General features: G+C 44.7%; 1 protein-coding gene across 2 annotated transcripts; it reads left to right on the top strand.

Annotated features, from left to right (window-relative positions):
* The first annotated feature begins 2,011 nt into the window (after positions 1 to 2,011).
* LOC135706867 (double-stranded RNA-specific editase B2-like) lies at positions 2,012 to 8,358 on the top strand. 2 transcript variants are annotated; one of them, XM_065228540.1, is made up of 4 exons: positions 2,012 to 2,216; positions 6,613 to 6,784; positions 7,034 to 7,608; positions 7,679 to 8,358. In XM_065228540.1, exons 1-4 carry the CDS (start codon positions 2,112 to 2,114, stop codon positions 7,883 to 7,885), a joined length of 1,059 nt encoding a protein of 352 aa, XP_065084612.1. In that variant the 5' UTR covers positions 2,012 to 2,111; the 3' UTR covers positions 7,886 to 8,358. The 2 variants fall into 2 exon arrangements, with proteins under 2 accessions (XP_065084612.1, XP_065084613.1); XM_065228541.1 differs by lacking the exon at positions 2,012 to 2,216 and adding an exon at positions 5,939 to 6,237.
* Positions 8,359 to 21,260: the final 12,902 nt, after the last annotated feature.

Raw genomic sequence — 21,260 nt, 5'->3', positions numbered from 1 at the left:
GACACCCAACAACACACATGAAACACAATACTATTTTTTTTCACCAGCGTTAAAAACGCAATTGGCAAATTTTTCACTTCGCTTTGAACTGTAAACAGATACGATCCAGCGAAATCTAATGTTGTGGATCGCATCTTTTTCGCTTACGTTTATTTTTTTTTTTCGCGCCTGCAGCGCTCGCAAAAAGAGCAGCAGCTAAGTGAAAAGTTGACGTTTCGGCAGAGCGTATCTGTCAGATTTTCACTTCACCGGAGGTGTAAACTGATCGATTTCGTTTCACATGAACTGTAAACTGCGAAAAAAGGAAACTGGAAAATGTTCCACACACATTTTTTCACAACCTTTTTTGCTAGCGAAATTTCATGATTTTTCGCGTGCTTCTAATTTCGTTTCGCTGACAGATACGCTCTTTCTCGAAACGTCAACTTTTCGCGAGCACTGTATGCGTGAAAAAAGTTAACGTGAGCGAAAAAGATGCGATCCACAAAATTCGATTTCGCTGGATCGTATTTGTTTACAGTTCAAAGCGAAGTGAAATATTTGTCAATTATGTTTTTCACGCAGGTGAAAAATGTAGTATTTTGTGCAAGATTGTGTATGAGATTTTCGCTTCGCTTCGATCTCTATTGGAAGATTGCCGTAAAATCTCGACGCAGATGTCGCCACTGCATAATGATGATAATGTTGACAGACTGCATATAAAATTCGTGAAAATTAGCATTAAATCATAATTTTTATCAAGCCTGCGTTAAATCCTTCCAATATAACATTCGAATTGAAGAAGAAAATGTTTTCACGATCAGACTGATGTGCATCTTTGACTTTTCCAGATGAACTTTCATAAGATATATTCATTTAATTTCACAGCTCCATCAATGCTGCATCGTAAATATGATGTAAACAGAAGTAAATTGCTCAATTACTCAAAATAAAGATGATTTGTCATCTTGCTATCACTTTGAAGACCATCTAGCACCATTTTATAGTATGGTGTGTGTTGAGTAAAGCAAGTTCCGTTGCGTTTTCCGTCGAAAATTGTGAGCATCAATATGTTAGCTAACAAAAGGCCAAAATGAACATTTATTGAATATTGGCGTCCTATACAACCAATCTCCATTACCACCAGCATAATACAACCTTTCCTAAGTAAATTCACTTAATTTCTACTTTCATCCTAGTGGAAATCGCACATATTCACCATTTTCCGAAAAATGCCGCTGCGCAGGAGGTAACCTCTCCCTGTGCATGCAAACTTGTTATGCATAATTTTCCATGAAAACATCTCCGATCCATACCGAAATAATAACAGTTAGTTTGCGAACACATTTTCTTACACGATTCAAACAAAAGTTTCCACGGGAAATTATTAGTTTTTCTTTATGTACCGATTTGCCCCAAAAATCGTCTGTTTTACTTGAAGAATTTGGAAATTATCCTCCTTCAAGTAGTTTTCACTTCGAAATGTAGGTGGCGAAAGCATGAAAAAGTTTCACTGCAAGACGCCAATACAGGCCTTTACAAGAGGAGGTTGAAAAGTATACGCATTTTATACATAAAACCAATCGATTTTATAATGCGTGAGCGTTCACCCTAATAAAAAATAACCATAAACGAACGATAACCCAAATTATTGAACTATTCCATAAATGGTTTGGATGATACCCAGAACACGTCGTTAAGCAAATTAACCATACAATTTTTATTAGGGCACTCATAGTTGGAATTTTTTAGGCCGCGGCCAGGGTAGACGCGACTCACGCAAGGAATAATAATAAATAATAAGATTCTTTTGAATTGGTCGCGTCGCGTCTACCCTGGCCGTACCCTTAATCGATTCCATTCCTTTTGCAGAATCCATCTACATAGGTAAAATTTCATCATTGCCATTTTCTTTACACCGGAACTGTCATAACTTGAGCTGTCAAATCGTTCCATTTTCTACATGCTTCGCTGCGGCTTCGCGATGACGAAATCGTTCCCGTTCAGCACAGTCTCTCGTGATCGCCGGCAGTGTAGAGTTGTGTTCGTGTATCGCTCTCCCGAAAAGTGTGCGGTGCAAATTATTTTCTGGTGAAGAATCAGCTTCTAGTGGAAAAAAAACAAAATCAAAGATGAATCGCCGTAATAATCCCCGTGGTGCCCAGAACCGCAACCAGCAGGTACAGCAGCAGTATGACCAGAGCTTCGTAGCTTCCAACGGAAACACCAACAATCAGGTATTTGCTTTGTGACAGATTTGGGGATCTCATGCTACTTGCTCTCGCATCAGCGCCAGACACCGGCCATTTTCTTTTACAATCATTCTCATCTTTTCCATCAGAAATTATTTTCGTTGTAATCTCGTTTTTTTTTAATCATTCATCGATACTTTTTTGGCAGGACGTCTAATATGGGGCGAAGTGGTTGAAATGAGAGTAAATAGAAATTCTTTTCCTAATATAGTTATGTTCATTGTCCGCAAGGCGATTCTTCGACCGGGCGAGGCTCTCCTTCCGCCCTCTGGGTGGAGTAGGGCCTCCCCGGCCGGAGACCGTTCACCTCTGAATCGTTCTGGACCCACGAACGCAAAACGATCCGTAGAGTCTCCCCCTCCTCCCCCGAACCCTTTCTGACCTCACTCGCATATTCACATTCGGTGTGCGAGGAAGAGTAGAAAGAAAATCTGTCGGTTCTAGAAAACCAGTTTGCAGCGCAAAATCATCATGGATGGCATGGTGCTTCGGAAAATCCGGTGAAAATCTTCAAGCGGCGCGGCAGGCAGGCAGACGTTCGCATACGCACTCGCGTGCAGATTTTTCCCGTCCGTTTTCCAAGATGGCGTCGACAAGTTTTCTTTCCGCATAGCTTTTCTATCTGTTTCTTCCCGTTCCCGTGAATCTACCAAAGCCTCGGTAACTTACCTATCCCCACAGTCGAGTGTACATTCGCGCGTCCTCAGTACTACGTACATAGGCTAGGTACTACTACTACTACTACTACTACTGCAGCAGTACTAATATCTAGCTGGCCACGAGCGTTCCCAAACAGAGAAGTAGAGAGAGTGGCTTCTGCGTCTGATGTGGTTGAAGTTGTTGCTGCAATTATGTTATCGATTGGCGTTGTTCGGGTGCTTGAAAGACACCGCTCTTGCTATGTAAAGGGATTTTCGCCTCCTGGAACTACTGCCAAGTCCACGGACAGCAGGGAGGAATGTTGTTAAATCAATTATTATTTTGTTTATTAGGGAGTAAATGGGGGTCAGTGGGTGATGGATTTTTTTGCCGGTTCAATGTTCGTTATTTTCCGCGGTGTAGCATTGTGCTGCGATGGTGACCGCCTCGCCGACCAAACAACTGTCGGTGCCGTCTGTTCGGTTCTTTGACAGCTCCCACCCAGCCTGTTGTTTGTTATTTACCACTAACTTCATTGTTTGCATTGCTTCGATGAAGACTTTGTTGCCGGAGAGGTTACGCAGTGGAGGAATGTTTCGGTGAGGTGCGTTTGTTATTTATTTAGGCGAATTAACGATTAACGAAAAATGACGTTGGTATCAGACTTTTAACTAAAAAAATTGACGGGTATTTTTTTTTAACCTTCTCCGATGTACATTATGCACAGTCCGGGATCTTCTAGAATCATGGAATTTTTGGTTTACTAAATCCAGGATCTTGAAATTAAAGTTTAAAATAGAGACCTTGTAAATAAGGTTTCTATGATTAAAATCCTAAATATTTTATCTAATAAATTCTTGTAATCTTCATAAATGTCCGGGATCTTTGAAATGTGTCTGAGCAATTCCATGCCAACTGACGAATCCGTTTTATGTTTCCCTCCGAATTCGTCGAAACTTCGCACCAATTGTTCACTACGGGCAATGAACCAAGTTTGTGTCGGAATTAGGCCATTACGACTCACGTCTAGCTTTCCTGAAATGGACCAAAATCGTAGAACATCAACTAGTATAAGAGTGCCAGTTATGGCATTAGTGCTCCAGTGTTTGGCCCTAGTGACTAGCTCAAATTAGAAATAAATTTGCGTAGATATATAGCAAAATCTACGTTCTATCATTGCAATGCATTAAATTTGTTGATAAATTAATAAATTTAATTTAAACTTAGAACCAAACACGGGCACACTTAGCCTTTTTAGTACAAATTTTGAATGGTTCGGAACAACTTTGATTCTGGCTCCTTTTGACGTTCATATGTTTCGAGTCTGCTTCTCCCTCCCAGGTCAGCATCTAGACCGATCAGTGGTTCGACTGGCAAAGAAGTAGAAGTGCCCAGTAATGTGAAATCATTTGCCAGGACAAGATCTAGCAAACGTCCGTTTCGGGTCGGAAAAGTGTTTACTTGAGTAAATCCGAGTAAGTTAAATCCGTCCAAAAGAGCACAGCAAGCCACCGGCATATTCGATAGCAGTGGATTAATGAATGGTGGGCCGCTGTAGGTGAAGAGTCACTGCCACAGCTTGGTTGTAGTCCCCAAATACAAGCTCGAGACTCAATCGAGCCTAACGATTCCACATGCTCACGGGTGATCGTGCACTAGTTTTTTTTTTCGATCTGGATGTAGGTAGACAGCACCAATACTGATAATGTTTTGGAGAAATTCTAACGGCAATTCAGAGCTGTTCCAGTAGACTTTAGATGGGCGCGGTACTTAGGTAGCTGGTTATTCTCGTTGAGACAGCAATCAAAACGTCTCCACTGTTCATGTTGCAGAGTTCCTTTTTCAGTCCATTAAATTATGGTGCAGTGCTGTTCGATATAATAGCGCATGCCGATTTTCATACAAAAATGACAACTTTAACATGTTGTCATTTTGTTCTCTTAAGATCAATTGAGCTGAAACGTTCGCCACAGAACTACAAATATGTTCAGTTTTAGGATTACAAAATACCTAGGTAAAATTGTTTTAAGTAAAAGCAGTTTAAAATACAATACAATCATACTTTTAAGGAGTTACTGGTCCTGGACCAAGCCCACAAATGGCTGATTGACTCTGCCACCTCGAATTTTACACGGCACACATCTCGGAAACGGGGCCTCCCTTAGCTCACTCGGTAAAGGCGCAGCTACAAAGCAAAACCATGCTGGAGGTGGCTGGGTTCGAGTCCCGATCCGGTCTTGGAATGTTTCGGGTTAGAAAATTGCTCGACTTCCCTGGACATACAGTGTATGATTGCGCTTGCCACACAATTATACTAATGGTACAGACGGCATCGTAAGCTCTCAATTAATAACTGTGGAAGTGCATCTAGAACACTAAGTTGAGGGCACACAATAAGCTAATATGCGAAAAGGAATAAGCTTGAAATCCGAACAAGAAGAAGAAACACATCTCGGAAACTACAGAGACTTTATGTATGAAATTGAAATGATCACTCGATGTAGTGAAAGTAAGCAGACCCATAGAAAATAAGACTGCCATAGGTTTTCATCTTAAACGTGTTCCTCTGAAACCATCTCTTTTTTGGGTTAAATATTTACTGACCTTGGGATGACTTAACTGTATAATTTGATTTACCTCAAGTAGAGCTTGTATATTTGGTAAATTTTAGTCAACTTATAAAAATTACCTTTAAAACAGTTAAGTAGCAAGTAGTAGTGCCATCGATAACATTTTGCCTGCAATACAACATACAGCCCATTTTTCAAACACGCAACCGTTCGCACCACACGACTAGAATTCGTAGCTTCTCGGCTAGTCTCCGGATTCGCGCCCGCAGCACGAGCACGCAGAGGAATCCCGATAACGACGACAACGCGAGAGTTCGTGACACTAGGTGAAGCATTCGAATTCTTAGCCGTTCCACCTCTCTCCTTCTCAAACGCAAACACACAAACGCGCACACACATACACACACACACGTTCAATGATAATGATGTGTGTAGTGATTGCCGATTGTTCCACTCCGTCTCTTCTTAGAACAAACTACTTATTTTTGTTGTGCCAAAAATCAAAACTCGTTTTCGTTGGGGTACAGAAACACTGCTCCCTCGTTCTTTCCCAGTCAGGGATGAGGAGGAGCTCACGAGAGCACACGCAATAGAAAATGGCCATAGCTATAGAGTGGAGGAAAGATGCCCTGCTTCGCCGGAAGTCCGCGTGTGGTGCGCTAGCTAGAGCCCTGTGGAGAGGAAAGACACACAACGTGCGACGAATGAGATCCGGGGCCTGGTGAATCCTTCTGCGCGCGCTCCTCCCAGCAGCAATACCCAAAACGAAAGAAACACATGGCGGTAATGTAGAACGAGTATGTATTTGCTAGACACACACATTTTCAAATAACCAATCACAAGGTCTCTTTACACCACCGGTAAGAGAGCAGCAACACATCGATTTATTGGCGTGCGCGCATTTTTCTCCAGAACAGAACTAGCGACAGGTGCGCCACCGGAACTTCTCTGAAAGCGAAAACTCCACGCATAGCATCACTAAAAATCGAGAATCTCTCGTTGCAGTCAGTGTCAGTAGTTTTGCCGAGTCCGAGAGTGTATGCGCCGCTTGCCAAAAAATTGAGTGCGCAACTCCCAAAAAAAAAAAACCTGCCCATACCCCCGAAGTTTCGATTCGCGAGAACCAGGATAACGTCATGGTAGTAATATTCTGTCTTTTGTCTTATCCCTAGCAACAAGAACAACCGCAAGTGGAGCCAAAAGTTGAAGAACCTGTTCAGAACAACAACGATACCATGCCGGTCGATGATGCAGGCGAAGACTCCGAGGGAGGAATCGGCGCCAAGATGCGCAAGATCTTTGCCAACCGCAAGAATCTGAGCGCGGCCGATCGTAAGCGTCTCGGTGAGTGCCTATCAAACTATCCGTTACCTTTGTCAAAGATTCAATTTGGTCTTCCTGCCGAGAAAAAAAAAATGATTACAAACACTGCGCAAATCTGAGAGCTGTTCGTTTTGAAAGTTATAACAAATTGGTACGGCAGTTCACGACGTGATTTGATTGTCTACTCTATGATTTCCTGGTCGAAAATATGTGGTTCTAAAAGCCTTGGTCCTTAAATACTAACATCACACTTTCCATCCGATCTTACAGAGAAGGAGCGCAAGGCTCGCCAGCTGCGCCGTTTGCGTAAGCTGCTGACTCCGAAGAATGCCGTCGTGGCTCTCCACGAGCTGCAAGGACCCGGAATGAGCGAGTTCACCATCAACACCAATGGCCAGGAGACGACGGCTGAAATCGTGGTCAACAACGTGCGCTACGAGGCCACCGCTCCGAACAAACATCTGGCCAAGGCTCGTGCTTCGGAAAAGGCTCTGCGTGATCTGGTCATTGCCCAGATGGCCAAGGCTCGTCAGACTTCTGAAAGCAAGGCCCCTGCTGCGAACAATGGCAACAACGGTAATGCCACCAGCAATGAAGATGTTGAAATGTCCGACGTGTCGGAAAGCGATGATGTACCAATGTTGCATTTGGCTTCGTACGCCTTGTACAAGCTGTTCAACGAGTGGCAGAATGAGGGTTTCGAAATTCCGGCCATCAAGCCCGCCAAAGCGCCAGTCAAGCTCACCGAAACCGGTGTCCATCCATTGGCCCCGAAGGTGCCAAAGACCAAGGCTGATATTCCCTCGGATGCGCCTACCCGACACCCAACTGCTCTTCTTGCATTTGTAAGTTACCTCAATCCGCAAGTCATCCCCACAGTCCACAAATTATTAACCCATTCGTTTCTATCCACAGATGCGCCCGCAAATCCCGTACGAGGATCTTGGCTCGAACAACAGCAACGATCCGGCCAAGCGGGAGTTCTCCGTCGGAGTGACTGTCGATGGGCAACGTTTCATTGGTAAGGCCCGTTCGAAGAAATTGGCACGCAAGGAGGCTGCCGCCGCCGCATGCCGACAACTGTTTGACGTGCAGTTTGTCGACACTGGCGCCACCGAATAAGTCCAATCTCTTCGATAAAATAGTACACACAAAACAGTTAAATTATGAAAAACCAACTCCCCCTCCATAGTCCCCGCTTTCCCTTGAATGAATGCACCTGAGGGAAGCGCTCCCGCAGACACATTCTTTTATTTTTATTTTAAAAAGACGATAGAACCTTATAGGCTCATTGTGTATGTAAAAGTATAGGTTTTAAGTTTTTCTTCCGCGTGCGGAAGGTCGCGCGAAATTAAGCATCTTGGTTTGTACTGTTCTGACATTTTAACATTGTGTAATCCAACATTTGACAAAATGTACTAACACATGCAATGCGTCTCATCTGAGTTCTCGATCTTTGGCCGCCGATGGTCGAGGAGACGATGGGAACGACGCAATTCAAGTATTCCAAGTTTGTGAACAACAGTGTGAATCATTTAGACAGCACTTGACGATACGATTTGATTGTAGAATATATAGGTACTACTCTGTCTTAATCTATAGAAGAGCATGCGGTGCGGACGTCTTGATTTATCCGAAATCCTTTGGGTGGGATTGCTCCAAAGCTTAATCTACCTGTGCACCAACTCACAGAACGTTACAAAATTTCAAAATATTGTTTTTAGCGGATAGATAACAGTGAAACTGGATAATTCTGTGCATTTTTGCTAACGTTTTGAGTATAAATCAAGTTTTCAAAGTTGGTGCACATGTAAAAAGTGAAGTTACGCGACGTCACTGACGTTTGACTGAAGAAGACGGCTGCCTACAACTAACGATAGCCTTATATTCTCGTGTTCCTTAAAAATGTGTTGTCTACACGGAAACCGCAAAAATGACTATAAAGTACTCAATTTTGACTATAAAGTATGCATATTCGGCTAAAACGGGACTACACCTAAAATGTGTGTATTTTTTACACCTTTTATGAGTATCTGTTACTCATAAATGCATAAATTTTATTCACTTTTGTACTAGCAATTACTCATAAATGTGTAAAATTGTAGTCATTTTATGGGTAGTCCCGTTTTCCCTGGGCTTTGGCAACCCCTTTTTTTTCATACAGGGGGGAATCTGCTCACAGACACCTGAGAAGGAACTCAGGGTGTGGGAGAATTTCACTCCCGACCCACTAAACCTTACCCTGTGCGCTTGGCCCTTGACCTCCCCGGAACCGCCCGAAGGCATTACTTCGTGGGAGGGGCCGCTGTAGCGCTATGGCGCCTCTAGCAATACTCTCGACCTAGTCGGGCAGTAGGCAACTGCTGCTCGGCACGCCACTGTCGTTGTAATTCCGAAACTATGTGGGTGACCGCAGTCACCACCGCGCTCCAGTTCTCGGTGGTACCACACATCCTAGGAACGATGCTATCCGGACTGGTATCCGCTCCGCATAGCGCTCGATACTGGCTCGAAATGTGGACAGGCGAACACAACGTGTTCGGCGGTCTCCTCGACACCAGCACACGTGGGGCAGATGGGAGTACTTGCATGTCCGAACCTATGCAGGTAGCTCCTAAAGCAGCCATGGTCTGACAGGAACTGTGTCAGGTGGAAGTTTACTTCCCCATGGCGCTTGTTGACCCAGCTTGATACGGAAGGTATCAAGCTTTAAGTCCACCTCCCCTTTGTGGAGTTTTCCCACTCCGATTGCCATCTCGCGGTCGACACAACTCGCGCGTTGTTGCGCACCCCTCGAACGGTCCTCGCGTCATAGCACACCACATCCTCCTTAATGATAAGGCTGATTGGCATCATCCCTGCTATGACACAGACGGCCACTCTCGAGATAGTGCGGTATGCACTGGCCACCCTCAAGCACATAAGCCTGTGTGTGCTCTCTAATTTCCGCCTGTGGCAGTCAATATCCAGTACCGCAGCCCACGCAGGGCCGCCGTATCTGAGGATAGATACTATGCGTTTACTGGCATTCACTGCCGAGCTGTTTGACATCATACGGGATAATGCCCCCACAGCCATAGACGCTCTCTTGCAGGCGTACTCGACGTGGCAGCCGAAGCTGAGCTTATCATCGAGCATAACCCCCAAGAGTTTCAAAGAGCGCACAGACCTAATTGTGCTTCCGCCGACTGTCAACGTCGCATGCTGTACTGACATGCGATTGTTGACTACGACCACTTCCGTCTTGTGATGGGCGAGCTCCAGTTTCCTGGATCTCATCCATTCCTCCACAAGCTTGACGCAGTGAGCCGCTGTCAGCTCTACCTCTTCGAGGGATTCCCCGTAGACTACCAGCGTGACATCGTCGGCAAAACGTACAATTTTCACGCCTACCGGGAATTTTATCCTCGTTTTTAACAGTCCATCGTACATGACGTTCCATAACACCGGGCCCAGAATGGAGCCTTGTGGCACTCCTGCGGTGACTCTAACGCATTTTTCGCCATCTTCTGTGTCGTACGTCAACACACGATTATGGAAGTAGCTTTCCAGAATCTCATACAGCCCTCCGGGAATTTGGAGCTGGTGTAGCGAGCGGGCTATCGCCCCCCAGCACGCGCTGTTGAACGCGTTCTTCACATCTAAAGTTAACACCGCGCAGTAACGAATGCCCCTTCGTTTCCGGTGGACCACCTCTGCCGTCTGGATGACGTCGCGGATGGCATCCACCGTGGATCTGCCCTTACGGAACCCATACTGGCTGCTTGACAGGCCGACTAGTCTACACCTTCGGTGTAGGCCGACAACCTGTTGAGGATGACCCTCTCAAGCAGTTTCCCAGTGGTGTCCAACAAACAAATGGGCCTGTATGCTGACGGGTCCCCAGGGGGTTTTCCTGGCCTCGGGAGCAGCCCCAGCTTCTGCCGCTTCCACGCATCTGGGAAGATGCCTACGTCCAGGCAGGTCTGAAAAACAGAACGGAACATGTCTGGATTTTCCGCAACGGCCGCCCTCAGAGCCACAACCGGGATCCCATCTGGGCCCGGGGCCTTGCCCACCACCAGCGACTTGGCAATACCGCCAAGTTCACTGTTCGTCACTCTAGACACTTCTCCCTAATCCGCGGCCAGGAGTCTACGTCCCTACGCGGGAACAGGAACCCAACGATCGGAGCCAGTACCGCTGGTGATCTCTCCGGGGGTGCCGTCACGCCGCGGGTCTTTGCCATGACCACTTTTTCCCGAGATTCAGTCGTACGAGCTCGTTGCATCCTCCTTCTCGCCTGGAGGCAAGACGCCCTGAGGATAGCAATCGACTCGCTCCACCAGTACACCGGTCTATGGCCATGCCTGGTATAGGCTCTCCTAGGCATGGTTGTATCGCACGCCCTTGTCAGCGCTGCTACCAGTTCTTCCCCAGTCAGATCCGGGGTTATTCGCTCCCGCCCCAGTGCTTCGCCGAAGACCTCTTCCTCGAAGAACGACGTCCGCCAGCCTCGAGCGCAGGAAGGATTTCCTCCTGCCACTCGCCTCTCACCTGGCCCCACACTGTACCGAATCGCCTGATGGTCACAATGGGTGTAACCCTCATCGACCCTCCAGTGTAGGTTGCCCTCCAAACTCGGGCTGCAGTATGTCACGTCGATGACGGATTCTGCACCATTCCTTCTGTAGGTACTGACCGAACCGGTGTTGGCAGGTACAACGTCCAGTTTGGCCATTGCCTCCAGTAGGATGCATCCTCTCTGGTTGGTGTAGTGGCTGCCCCACTCCACCGCCCATGCGTTAAAGTCGCCCGCAATGACCACCGGTCTTAGGCCGACAAGTACCGCAGTGAGTCTGTCCACCATCTGCGAGAACTGCTCGATAGACCACCTGGGCGGAGCATAACAGCTACTTAAATATACTCCATTAACTCTGGCGATCACGAATCCCTCGCTCGAGTTGGACACGACTACCTCCTGAATGGGGAAGCTCCCCATCGTGCATATCGCCTCCATCCCCGACGCGTCCGTGACCCAATTCCCGTTGCCGGTTGGGACGCGGTACGGATCGGAGATGATTGCGACATCCGCTGCCGATTACCACAGCAGTTGCTGGGTAGCCGAGCAGTGGTTCAGGTTCAACTGCGCTACCTCAAACATGGCTTAGCATTGCTCTTTGCCGGGGCAGCATTGCTCTTGGCCCATGGGCAGCATGGGCCACCTACCATGTGGTTGGTAGAGGATTTCCCTTTCCCCGCGCGTATAGTGCACCTCGGCGGCTTTTGGCAACCTTGTGCCTTATGGCCCTCCGAGCCGCACCATCTGCACAGCTTGCTTTTGTCGGTGTTCTTGCAGTCCCGAGCCACCACATAGGGAAATTTACGTATTTTCGGCAACCTAAGCAGCGACCATCTTTCTATAGCCTTTTTCTCTAAGGAACGCACACATATGCAGTATTACAATCTTTTGCTGCCAGCTGCTGTAACAATTTCAGTCGAAAGAATTGTCAAAAACTGTTTTGAAACGCTTTTACAAAGCTCCAATCTTCTCTAGTTAGAGCGACTATTGTAGGCAATATCTTTTTATTCGACAACCTCTCTATTTGAGCTGCGTGTTAAACAGCTGTGCTTTCATCGGCAACTCGAAATCAGCAGCATTTTGTAGTGCGTGTATTTCAAGTGTTTTCTTAGGAAAATCCATTGAAATAAGCGTTTCAATTTGGGTTGCCAAAAATAGTCTGTCATGCCGAACCCGTCATTTTCCCTAAACCCTTTTGAATTGAATTTATTTCTATGGGTATGCACGTTTGGAAAGTATCATCACAAAGATTCTGCACTCGGTCTACAGCTTATGAGCGGGAAGCGTTGTTTTTGTTTTTTTTTATCTTCTTATAGACTCACTTCTTCGAAATACGAAGCGAAAGACAAATCAAGAATTAAGCACAAGGCCTTCAAGAAAACTAACAACACGAAGTCTGGAAATGGCAATGCATCATTCGAAACGTCAAGTATTTCAAGAATATCGGGTGAGACCAATCTAATTGTATTTAATCTTATTTTTGTGTAGTAGGATATTCAATTGAACCGTTCCGGGTTATTATGATGGTGTATGATCTTTTAAGCATTTTTCCTAAATTTTGGGATACAAGGGTTTAAAAATTATGAAATCATAAAACGAGATTTACAGGTATTGCAAAACATGATCCTCTGTACGTTTACTTTCCAACTTTTACTAATACTACTGTTACTCCGACTATCCCCTACTTGAAACACTATTCCTCCCTATCCGGCATCTTAAGCAGGATTCAATTGATCCCTGTGATTATTATTCTGTGGTGCCAAATCTTCACCTCTACCCTTGTGCTGTATGGACAGTAGAGTGTTTCAAAATAGGTCAAATCTGGAATTTCAAACGCTACCCTCTGGAATGGTAGTTTTGGGGGTCAGAATCACCCTGTCAAAATTTGAAGTCATTTGGTTCACGGGAACCCCTCGCTCAAACGGCTTGAAGTTTGTATGGGGAAAACCGACAAAATGTATGGGGGAGCGAGCCACTTTCACATTCGCGGCTCTAGGTGGCGCTGTAGTGGGTCGATTTTCTTCGTGTACAAAATGTAGCACCTTTGGAGTATTGGGAACATCTTGGCTGAAGACCGGATGTGAATCCGAGTTACCCCCGAAAAGTTATTCGGGCTTATTACGGATGTCACTTCACGGTGAAAACTTTTCACTTGTCACGGTGAAGTGATTCCCATTTGATTTGTACGGCAATCACGGCTCTTATTATGAGTATCACTTCCTTATCACCGTGTAGTGACACCCGTAATAAGGCCCATTAGCGTTTCAAACGAACACCACTTGCTTTACTTCTGGGGAGGGCCTAACGCGCTTGTGCAGTTTTTATTTTTACGAACAGGTATACGAATAGAAATGTTTGCATAGGTATAACTTTTTTGTTTAACCATGAAATTGGTTGAAATTTTCACAGTGAGCGGAAAAATGTTCGAAATTATGGTCTACTAAAAATTGGAACAGATTGGCCAAGTGGTTCCGGTTTTATTCCGGGTTTCCGAGAGGCCATCGGGGGCAGAAAAGGTACCAGTGGTCTACAACAAGATGGTTCTGGAAATCCACAGCAACAGGCATCTATGGGTAGTGCTGATTAATATTTTAACAAAATCAACCCATAACCTGGTTCTAAATACTGAGCGTCCACCGGAAGGCCTTCCCGGATCAACCTTAATCTGGATTATTATGTATTTTTGATCAATGTAGGCCTTAATTATTCTCTGCAACTATATGAAATGTAGTAAATTAATGATTTTAGATATATAAGCGTTTCAAAGGCTCCAAGTGGTCACCAGATGATCCGCCGGAAGATCCGAAACATCCGTAAAATTTAGTGCTACATAAATTCGATCAAAGTAGGTCTTGATTTTTCTCTGCAACAATGAGAAATGTTGTAAACTGGTGATTTTTCATATGTTAGCTGTTCAATGGCTCCGAGTTATCACCAGATGGTCCGCTGGTAGATCCGGAACATCCGTAAAATGTATTGCTGCGTAAATTTGATTAAAGTAGGCCTTGATTTTGCTCTGCAACTACGTGAAATGTAGTAAAATCGTGATTTTTGTTATATTAGCTGTTCAATTGTTCCGAGTGGTCACGACATAACCCGCTGGAAGATCCGGAAAATCTGATACATTTATTGCTGTGCAAATTTGATCAAAGTAGGCCTTGATTTTACTCTGCAACTATGTGGTGTGTAGTAAAATGGTGATTTTAGATACATTAGCTGTTCAATGGCTCTGAGTAGTCACCAGGTGGTCCGTGAGAAGATCCGGAACATCCGTAAAATTGATTTATGTGTAAATTTTATCAAAGCAGGCCTTGCTTGTTCCCTGCAACTAAATGGAATGTAGTAAAATGGTGATTTTTTATATATTCGCTGGTCATTGGCTTCGAGTTATCACCAGGTGGTCCAGAAAATACGGAAAATCCGTAAAATTTATTACTGCGTAAATTTGATTTTGCTCTGCACCTATGTGATAAAATAACCTGAAAAAAGTTTCTTGGTACATACTTTCAAAAAACCCCCCGCCGACTGTAAAATGTCAGGAGCGACAGCACAATACCGAACAGCAGCTTTTTATCCCATCGGAACTCAAAAATAAGAACGGCTATTTCGTAGATATCCTCCACGGTTCCATGAATACCGAAGAAACCAAAAGAGCTAGCTGCCAGGACACCCAATTTTGTCCTGCCGCTCATCGGAGAAGTGATAATGATCTCCGTGGGCGAGCTACCAGTTACGCTAAATCGACGCTCAAATGCATTGTTTACAAAAGCTGATACGTCCCTTCGAAAAAGTAATCGAGAAATGTTATTTACGTTTCAGAAGGAATAATTTTTTTCAAGAACTGTGAACTTACATTCCATATAGGTATTCAAAATATGAAAATTATTCCGGACCGTTTCTTAACTTGTTTGTCTTAGAGATTTCGAATGCCTAAGTCACAGCATTGAAAAATGGGTCCAAAATCTCTAAAATTTATCCCGGAATCTTTTTTTTTCGATTTCCAGATGCTAGGTCCGAGAAGCATGCAAAATATTCTACACGGCAAATAAATCTAAATGTGAGTCCCGTTCACTAAAATTCGCATTTGAGTCAATTTTACTTAAATATGAGCAAATATCACTCATATTTGAATGACATTTATTCAAATATTTTGATTTACGGTTTAGCGACTTTGCAGTCTATTTAATTGATTATGAGAAAGTTTGACCATACTGAGAGTAAGCACATATCATCGGTAAGAGACGTGTGGCAGTGTTCGGAAAACCTCAAAAACTCAAAACTCTTGCATGAGTTTATGCGCGTATGAGTTTTGCCTTGCAAAATTCAACGTCACAAAAATCACCGATGAGTTTTCAGGTTCTAAAATTCATTTACTTATATTTTGGCGTTATTTATTGTTATTACTATTGTTTGTGCATCAAGGGTTGGATAACTAACAAAACATGCATAGCCATGGTATCAATTGACGTTTGAGTGGTTTTTATGGGTTTATAGTTGGAATGATTTTTCGACGTTGTTTTTTTTTTTTTTTTTTAATTCGTTAATTTTTCCAGGCTCATTTGCTGTAGCTTTGCGGAGCCGATATTCATTGTTTAAATAACAAAATTACTTAAAACTAACGTTAGTAAAGCGGAGGCCGATTACTCGCGGCTATCTCGAGGTTAGGGGTAACAAATTGTAACAAATGGATGGCAGGGTAGGGATTGTGAACACAAGGTTTGGAGAGCAATGTGCTCTTGATCTCGAACTAGGCGACACTCTGATGAAAAAGACAAACATGGGGGTACACCGATGGGCAACTAACAACTTGGGAGAACACAAGATGACACTAACTACTAAATCCTCAAATCTATCCGTTTTAAAAACACATAAATTAAATTCAAATAGTCGAGGTCTCGGCTCGCCAAGACATCTCTAACGGGTATCGCGGGTTGTTTTCCTCGGGCCCTGAGGGATATGGATAACTCAGATCTGGCAACACGGTGTAAGGTACATGACCAAACAACGTGCTCGATATCGTGATAACCACTGCCACACGCACATAAATTGCTGCCTGAGAGCCCAATTCGATAGAAATGCGAGTCTAACGAGCAGTGATTGGACATAAGCCTTGAAATAACGCGTATAAAGTCGCGGCTCATGTCCAACCCTTTGAACCATGGCTTGTTCGACACCTGAGGGAGAATAGAATGTAACCATCTTCCCAATTCACCATCATTCCATTTTTGTTGCCAACTGATGAGGACTTGCTGACGAGCAATGGAGAAAAATTCGTTGAAGGCGATTTGTCGCTCAAAAATATCGCCTTCCATAGCGCCCACCTTAGCCAATGAGTCCGCTTTCTCATTACCCGGAATTGAGCAATGAGATGGGACCCAAGCTAAGGTGATAGTATAGGAGCAGTTAGATAAAGCACTCAGTTTAGATCGTATTTCAGGCAGGAAATACGAGGAGTGCTTCATCGGCCTCATTGAACGAATAGCCTCCAATGAGCTAAGACTATCCGTAAAAATAAAATAATGGTCAGACGGTAGTGAGGCAATTCGCTCTACTGCGTAAAATATACCTGCGAGTTCCGCAACGTATACTGAGCATGGTTTCTGCAGTTTATAAGAGGCGCTATGAAATTGATTAAATACACCAAATCCAGTGGAAGCATTTATGGTTGACCCATCTGTGAAAAATCTTTTATCGTTACTTACATGGTGGTACTTGATTGCGAAAATTGAGGGAACAACCATCGACCGATGGTGATCTGGTATTCCATGGATTTCTTGCATCATGGTCAGATCAAAATTTACAGAGGAACTATAGAAGGCTTGAAAGCAATCACGATTGGAGATTAATGAAGAAGGACCAACCTCCAGCGTCATGTACTCATAGTACAAACTCATGAATCTTGTTTGAGGATTTCTGTCGAGTAGCTTCTCAAAATTTTCTATTACCAATGGGTTCATTACTTCACAACGGATAAGAAACCGGAAGGACAGTTCCACGAAACGATCTGTCAGTGGGAGAACACCCGCGAGTACTTCGAGGCTCATCGTATGCGTCGAGTGCATACAGCCAAGCGCGATTCGGAGGCAACGGTATTGAACCCGTTGCAGCTTCAAGATATGTGTTTTTGCCGCGGATTGAAAGCAGAAGCTACCGTACTCTAGAACCGACAAGATGGTTGTTCGATACAACCTGATCAGATCTTCCGGGTGTGCTCCCCACCAAGTTCCAGTAATTGTACGAAGAAAATTAATTCTTTGCTGGCATTTTTGTTTCAGATACGCAATATGTTTTCCCCATGTGCATTTGGAATCGAACCAGACACCTAAATACTTAAAAGAAATACTTTGAGTGATTGTTTTACCCATTAGCTGAAGCTGTAACTGTGCAGGATGGTGCTTCCTAGAAAAAACAACCAACTCAGTTTTCTCCGGAGAGAATTCGATACCCAGCTTCAAAGCCCAAGTAGACAAGTTGTCTAAGGTATCTTGCAATGGTCCTTGCAGGTCCGGTGCACTTGGCCCTATAACAGACACAACGCCGTCATCTGCAAGCTGCCTTAGCGAGCAATTTTCATCAAGACAACCATCAATGTCTTTGACATAAAAATTATAAAGAAGGGGGCTTAAACATGAGCCCTGGGGGAGACCCATGTAACTAATTCGTGAAGTTGTCGAGTTTCCATGAGAAAAGCTCATATATTTCTCAGACAACAAGTGGCTCAAATAGTTGTTCATAATTGGTGAAAGCCCACTATCGTGGAGTTTATCCGAAAGGACATCGATACAAACAGAATCAAAAGCCCCCTTAATGTCCAAGAAAACTGAACCCATTTGCTGTTTTTGCGCATAGGCCAGTTGAATTTCAGTTGAAAGCAACGCAAGACAGTCGCTCGTTCCTTTGCCTCTCCGAAACCCAAATTGCGTATCTGAAAGTAAACCATTCGACTCGACCCATTTGTCTAGACGAAAAAGAATCATTTTCTCCAACAATTTCCGTATACAGGACAGCATCGCGATGGGACGGTACGAGTTAAAATCCGACGCGGGTTTACCGGGTTTTCGAATGGCGATAACTCTTACTTGCCTCCAATCATCCGGAACAATGTTGTGCTCCAGAAATTGATTGAATAAGTTCAACAAGCGTCTCTTCGCGACGTCTGGGAGATTTTTGAGCAAGTTAAACTTGATTCTATCCATTCCTGGAGCTGAGTTGTTACATGAGAGGAGAGCAAGTGAGAATTCCACCATCGAAAACGGAGAATCTATTTCGTTATTACCCGACGGACGATCACGAACGTTGGTTTGTACCGGCACCGAATCCGGGCAAACTTTCAGCGCGAAGCTGAATATCCAACTGTCTGAGTACTCCTTGTCTTCGTTGACCGGTGATGACGCGTTTCGCATTCTCCTGCCGACATTCCAGAGTGTCCTCATGGAAGTCTCTCGCGACAAACCATCGACGAACCGACGCCAGTAACCGCGTTTCTTGGCTTTAATCAAGCCCTTGAAAGTTTTCTCGAGGTCGGTGTACCGCTCGAAATCCCCGACCTTACCGTGTTTGCGGAAGCGTTTAAACGCGGCGGACTTCTCGCTGTTCGCGTTGGTGCAATCCTTATCCCACCACGGAGTGAGAGGTCGTCTGCGAATGGAAACACCCGGAACGCGTTTCGTCTGTGCTTGAAGAGCGCAGTCAACGATAAGTCGCGATAAAAAGGAGTACTCATCCAGCGGAGGGAGTATCTCAACCGATTCAATACCACCGAGAACCGTGGCCGCAAATTTTTTCCAGTCGATGTTTTTCGTGAGGTCGTACGCGATGTCAACCGAGCGAGTGGAAGATGAACCATTGGTAATAGAAATTTTGATTGGCAAATGATCACTACCGTAGGGATCTTGGATTACTTTCCACGAGCAATCCAACGATAGTGAACTCGAACAAAGTGAGAGGTCTAATCTGCTTACTCTTGCTGGAGGTTTGGCTACTCGTGTTGCTTCCCCGGTGTTCAGAATTGTCATTTTGAAGATGTCGCACATGTCGTATATCAAGGTTGAGCGGTTGTCGTCGTACAGTTCCCCCCAGCCTGTACCGTGAGAGTTAAAATCTCCTAAGATCAACCGAGGCTCAGATAAAACTGAGCAGATATCTGAGAGACCTTGGCGAGAAATCGCAGTTCTCGGAGGAAAATATACTGAGGCAATACTGAGGCTTTTACCTCGAATATTTACCTGACACGCGACAACTTCAATGCCTGTCACGGAAGGCAGATCGATTCTATAAAAGGAATGGAGCTTATTAATCCCTAGAAGCACCCCTCCATACGAATCTGCTCGATCAAGGCGAATAATGTTAAAATCGTGGAAAGGGAGATCGGTGTCTGAAGAAAGCCATGTTTCACAAAGAGCAAATGCGTCACAAAGTGAGTTGTGAACTAAAAATTTGAATGCGTCAAGTTTCGGTATAAGACTTCTACAGTTCCACTGAAGAAGAGAGATCATATCTCCGACCTCATTCGGAAAATTATCCATCAAAAGATATGATCGATGCAAGGAAGGACCACCTAGAAGCTAGTTGCTTCAAAAGAGTTTTCACAAATGGAAGCACTAAATTAATAATGTTCCTAGTTGAGTCAGAGACGTTGAATATATTGAAGATGCTCTCCACAATTCCAGAAAACGTGAACATGGCATCATGTTCTTGCTGGTTATTTAGCTGATTTTCTGGCTGAAAAACTGGGATATCTGGGGTTTTAGATGATCCCGGAAGTGGCGGAAAGTCTTTGTTAAAATTACAAACTTGAAATCCCGGTGGTGGGGGTTTTGCTACATTTCCGCTACCTCTTAAATTTGTCAAGGTAGGTTGAGAGGCCTCTCTTACGAGGTTTTTGGGTGACGTTTGTTTTGGACCGCTTCCTCGTGTTGCCGTTAAAGACAAAAGGACTACTCTCACCAACCTCTGAGTCAGAGCCCTGATCATCATCTGGCAGGAGGTGGAATGTGTTGTTGCTTTTTGGGGTGGTTTGGGAAGATGAAGCGGTCGTTTTCAAAATTTCTGCTAACGAGCGCTTAGAGCGAGCTTGCAAGGACCGCTTTAGTTTTTCTCCCTGCTGTTTGTACTTCGGGCAATCACTCAGAGCATGCGGAGCATCCTTACAGTAAACGCATATTGGTGTAGCATGACAAGGACCCTCCGTATGCTCCTCCCCACATTGATCGCACCGCGGTTTGTTGGAACAAAAGTCCGCGGTGTGACCTAGTTGTTTGCATTTCAAGCAATTCATTACCCTCGGTACAAACAAGCGTACAGGTAGTCGAACCTTCCCAATTGTGACGTAGTCAGGTAATGCCGATCCTGAAAAGGTCACACGAAACGAATCTGAGAGGGTATACTTTTTGTTTGTGCCTATGTGCGACACTGACTGCAGTTGAATGCAGTCCAGTATCTTGACTTTCGGAAGGGCACGGTTTTTGAAAATGCCGAAAGATTCGACTTGCAGGAAATCCTCACAAGTCAGACTCGAATCGGTGACCACTCCTTCAATTTCTACGTCACAACTGGGGACGTAGACTCGATATTCGATCGAAAAAAGCTCACAGGCAACAATTCGGTTTGCCTGTTTCAGGTTATCAACGGTAACGCGCAGTTTGTTTGGCGTCACCTTAAAGATATCGGTTACGGCCGAAAAATGTTTTGTCAGATCCTTCGAAATCCGAGAAATATTCAAAGGTTTTTGTTTGGGCCGGAAGAAAACAACCCACGGACCTTTCGAGTCATCAGGGTAAGCCTTGTGGCGGGGGGTTTCTGATATTTTCGGGGGAAGGAGTGGAGTAGGGGGCACATAAGGACAAGGCGGCGATGGTGGACAAGGCGGCGATGGAGGAGAAGGGGGCTGTGGTAGAGATTTCACTTTTGGATAGGCTCCAGTGTTCTTGCTGGTGG

This window comes from Ochlerotatus camptorhynchus, unplaced genomic scaffold (assembly GCF_037179485.1).
Source record: "Ochlerotatus camptorhynchus isolate MF236.1 unplaced genomic scaffold, CSIRO-AGI_Acam_v1.1 ptg000293l, whole genome shotgun sequence".
NCBI lineage: Eukaryota > Metazoa > Arthropoda > Insecta > Diptera > Culicidae > Ochlerotatus > Ochlerotatus camptorhynchus.
The sequence above is the reverse complement of the archived record's forward strand: the minus strand, read 5'-3'. Positions and strand labels throughout refer to the sequence as shown.

Bases quoted from the DNA above. Each gene is read 5' to 3' on its own strand.
- LOC135706867 (XM_065228540.1), top strand. From the start codon at position 2,112: ATGAATCGCCGTAATAATCCCCGTGGTGCCCAGAACCGCAACCAGCAG. The intron at 6,785-7,033 runs GTGAGTGCCTAT...CCGATCTTACAG, and splicing joins GGCCGATCGTAAGCGTCTCG to AGAAGGAGCGCAAGGCTCGC. The intron at 7,609-7,678 runs GTAAGTTACCTC...TTCTATCCACAG, and splicing joins CAACTGCTCTTCTTGCATTT to ATGCGCCCGCAAATCCCGTA.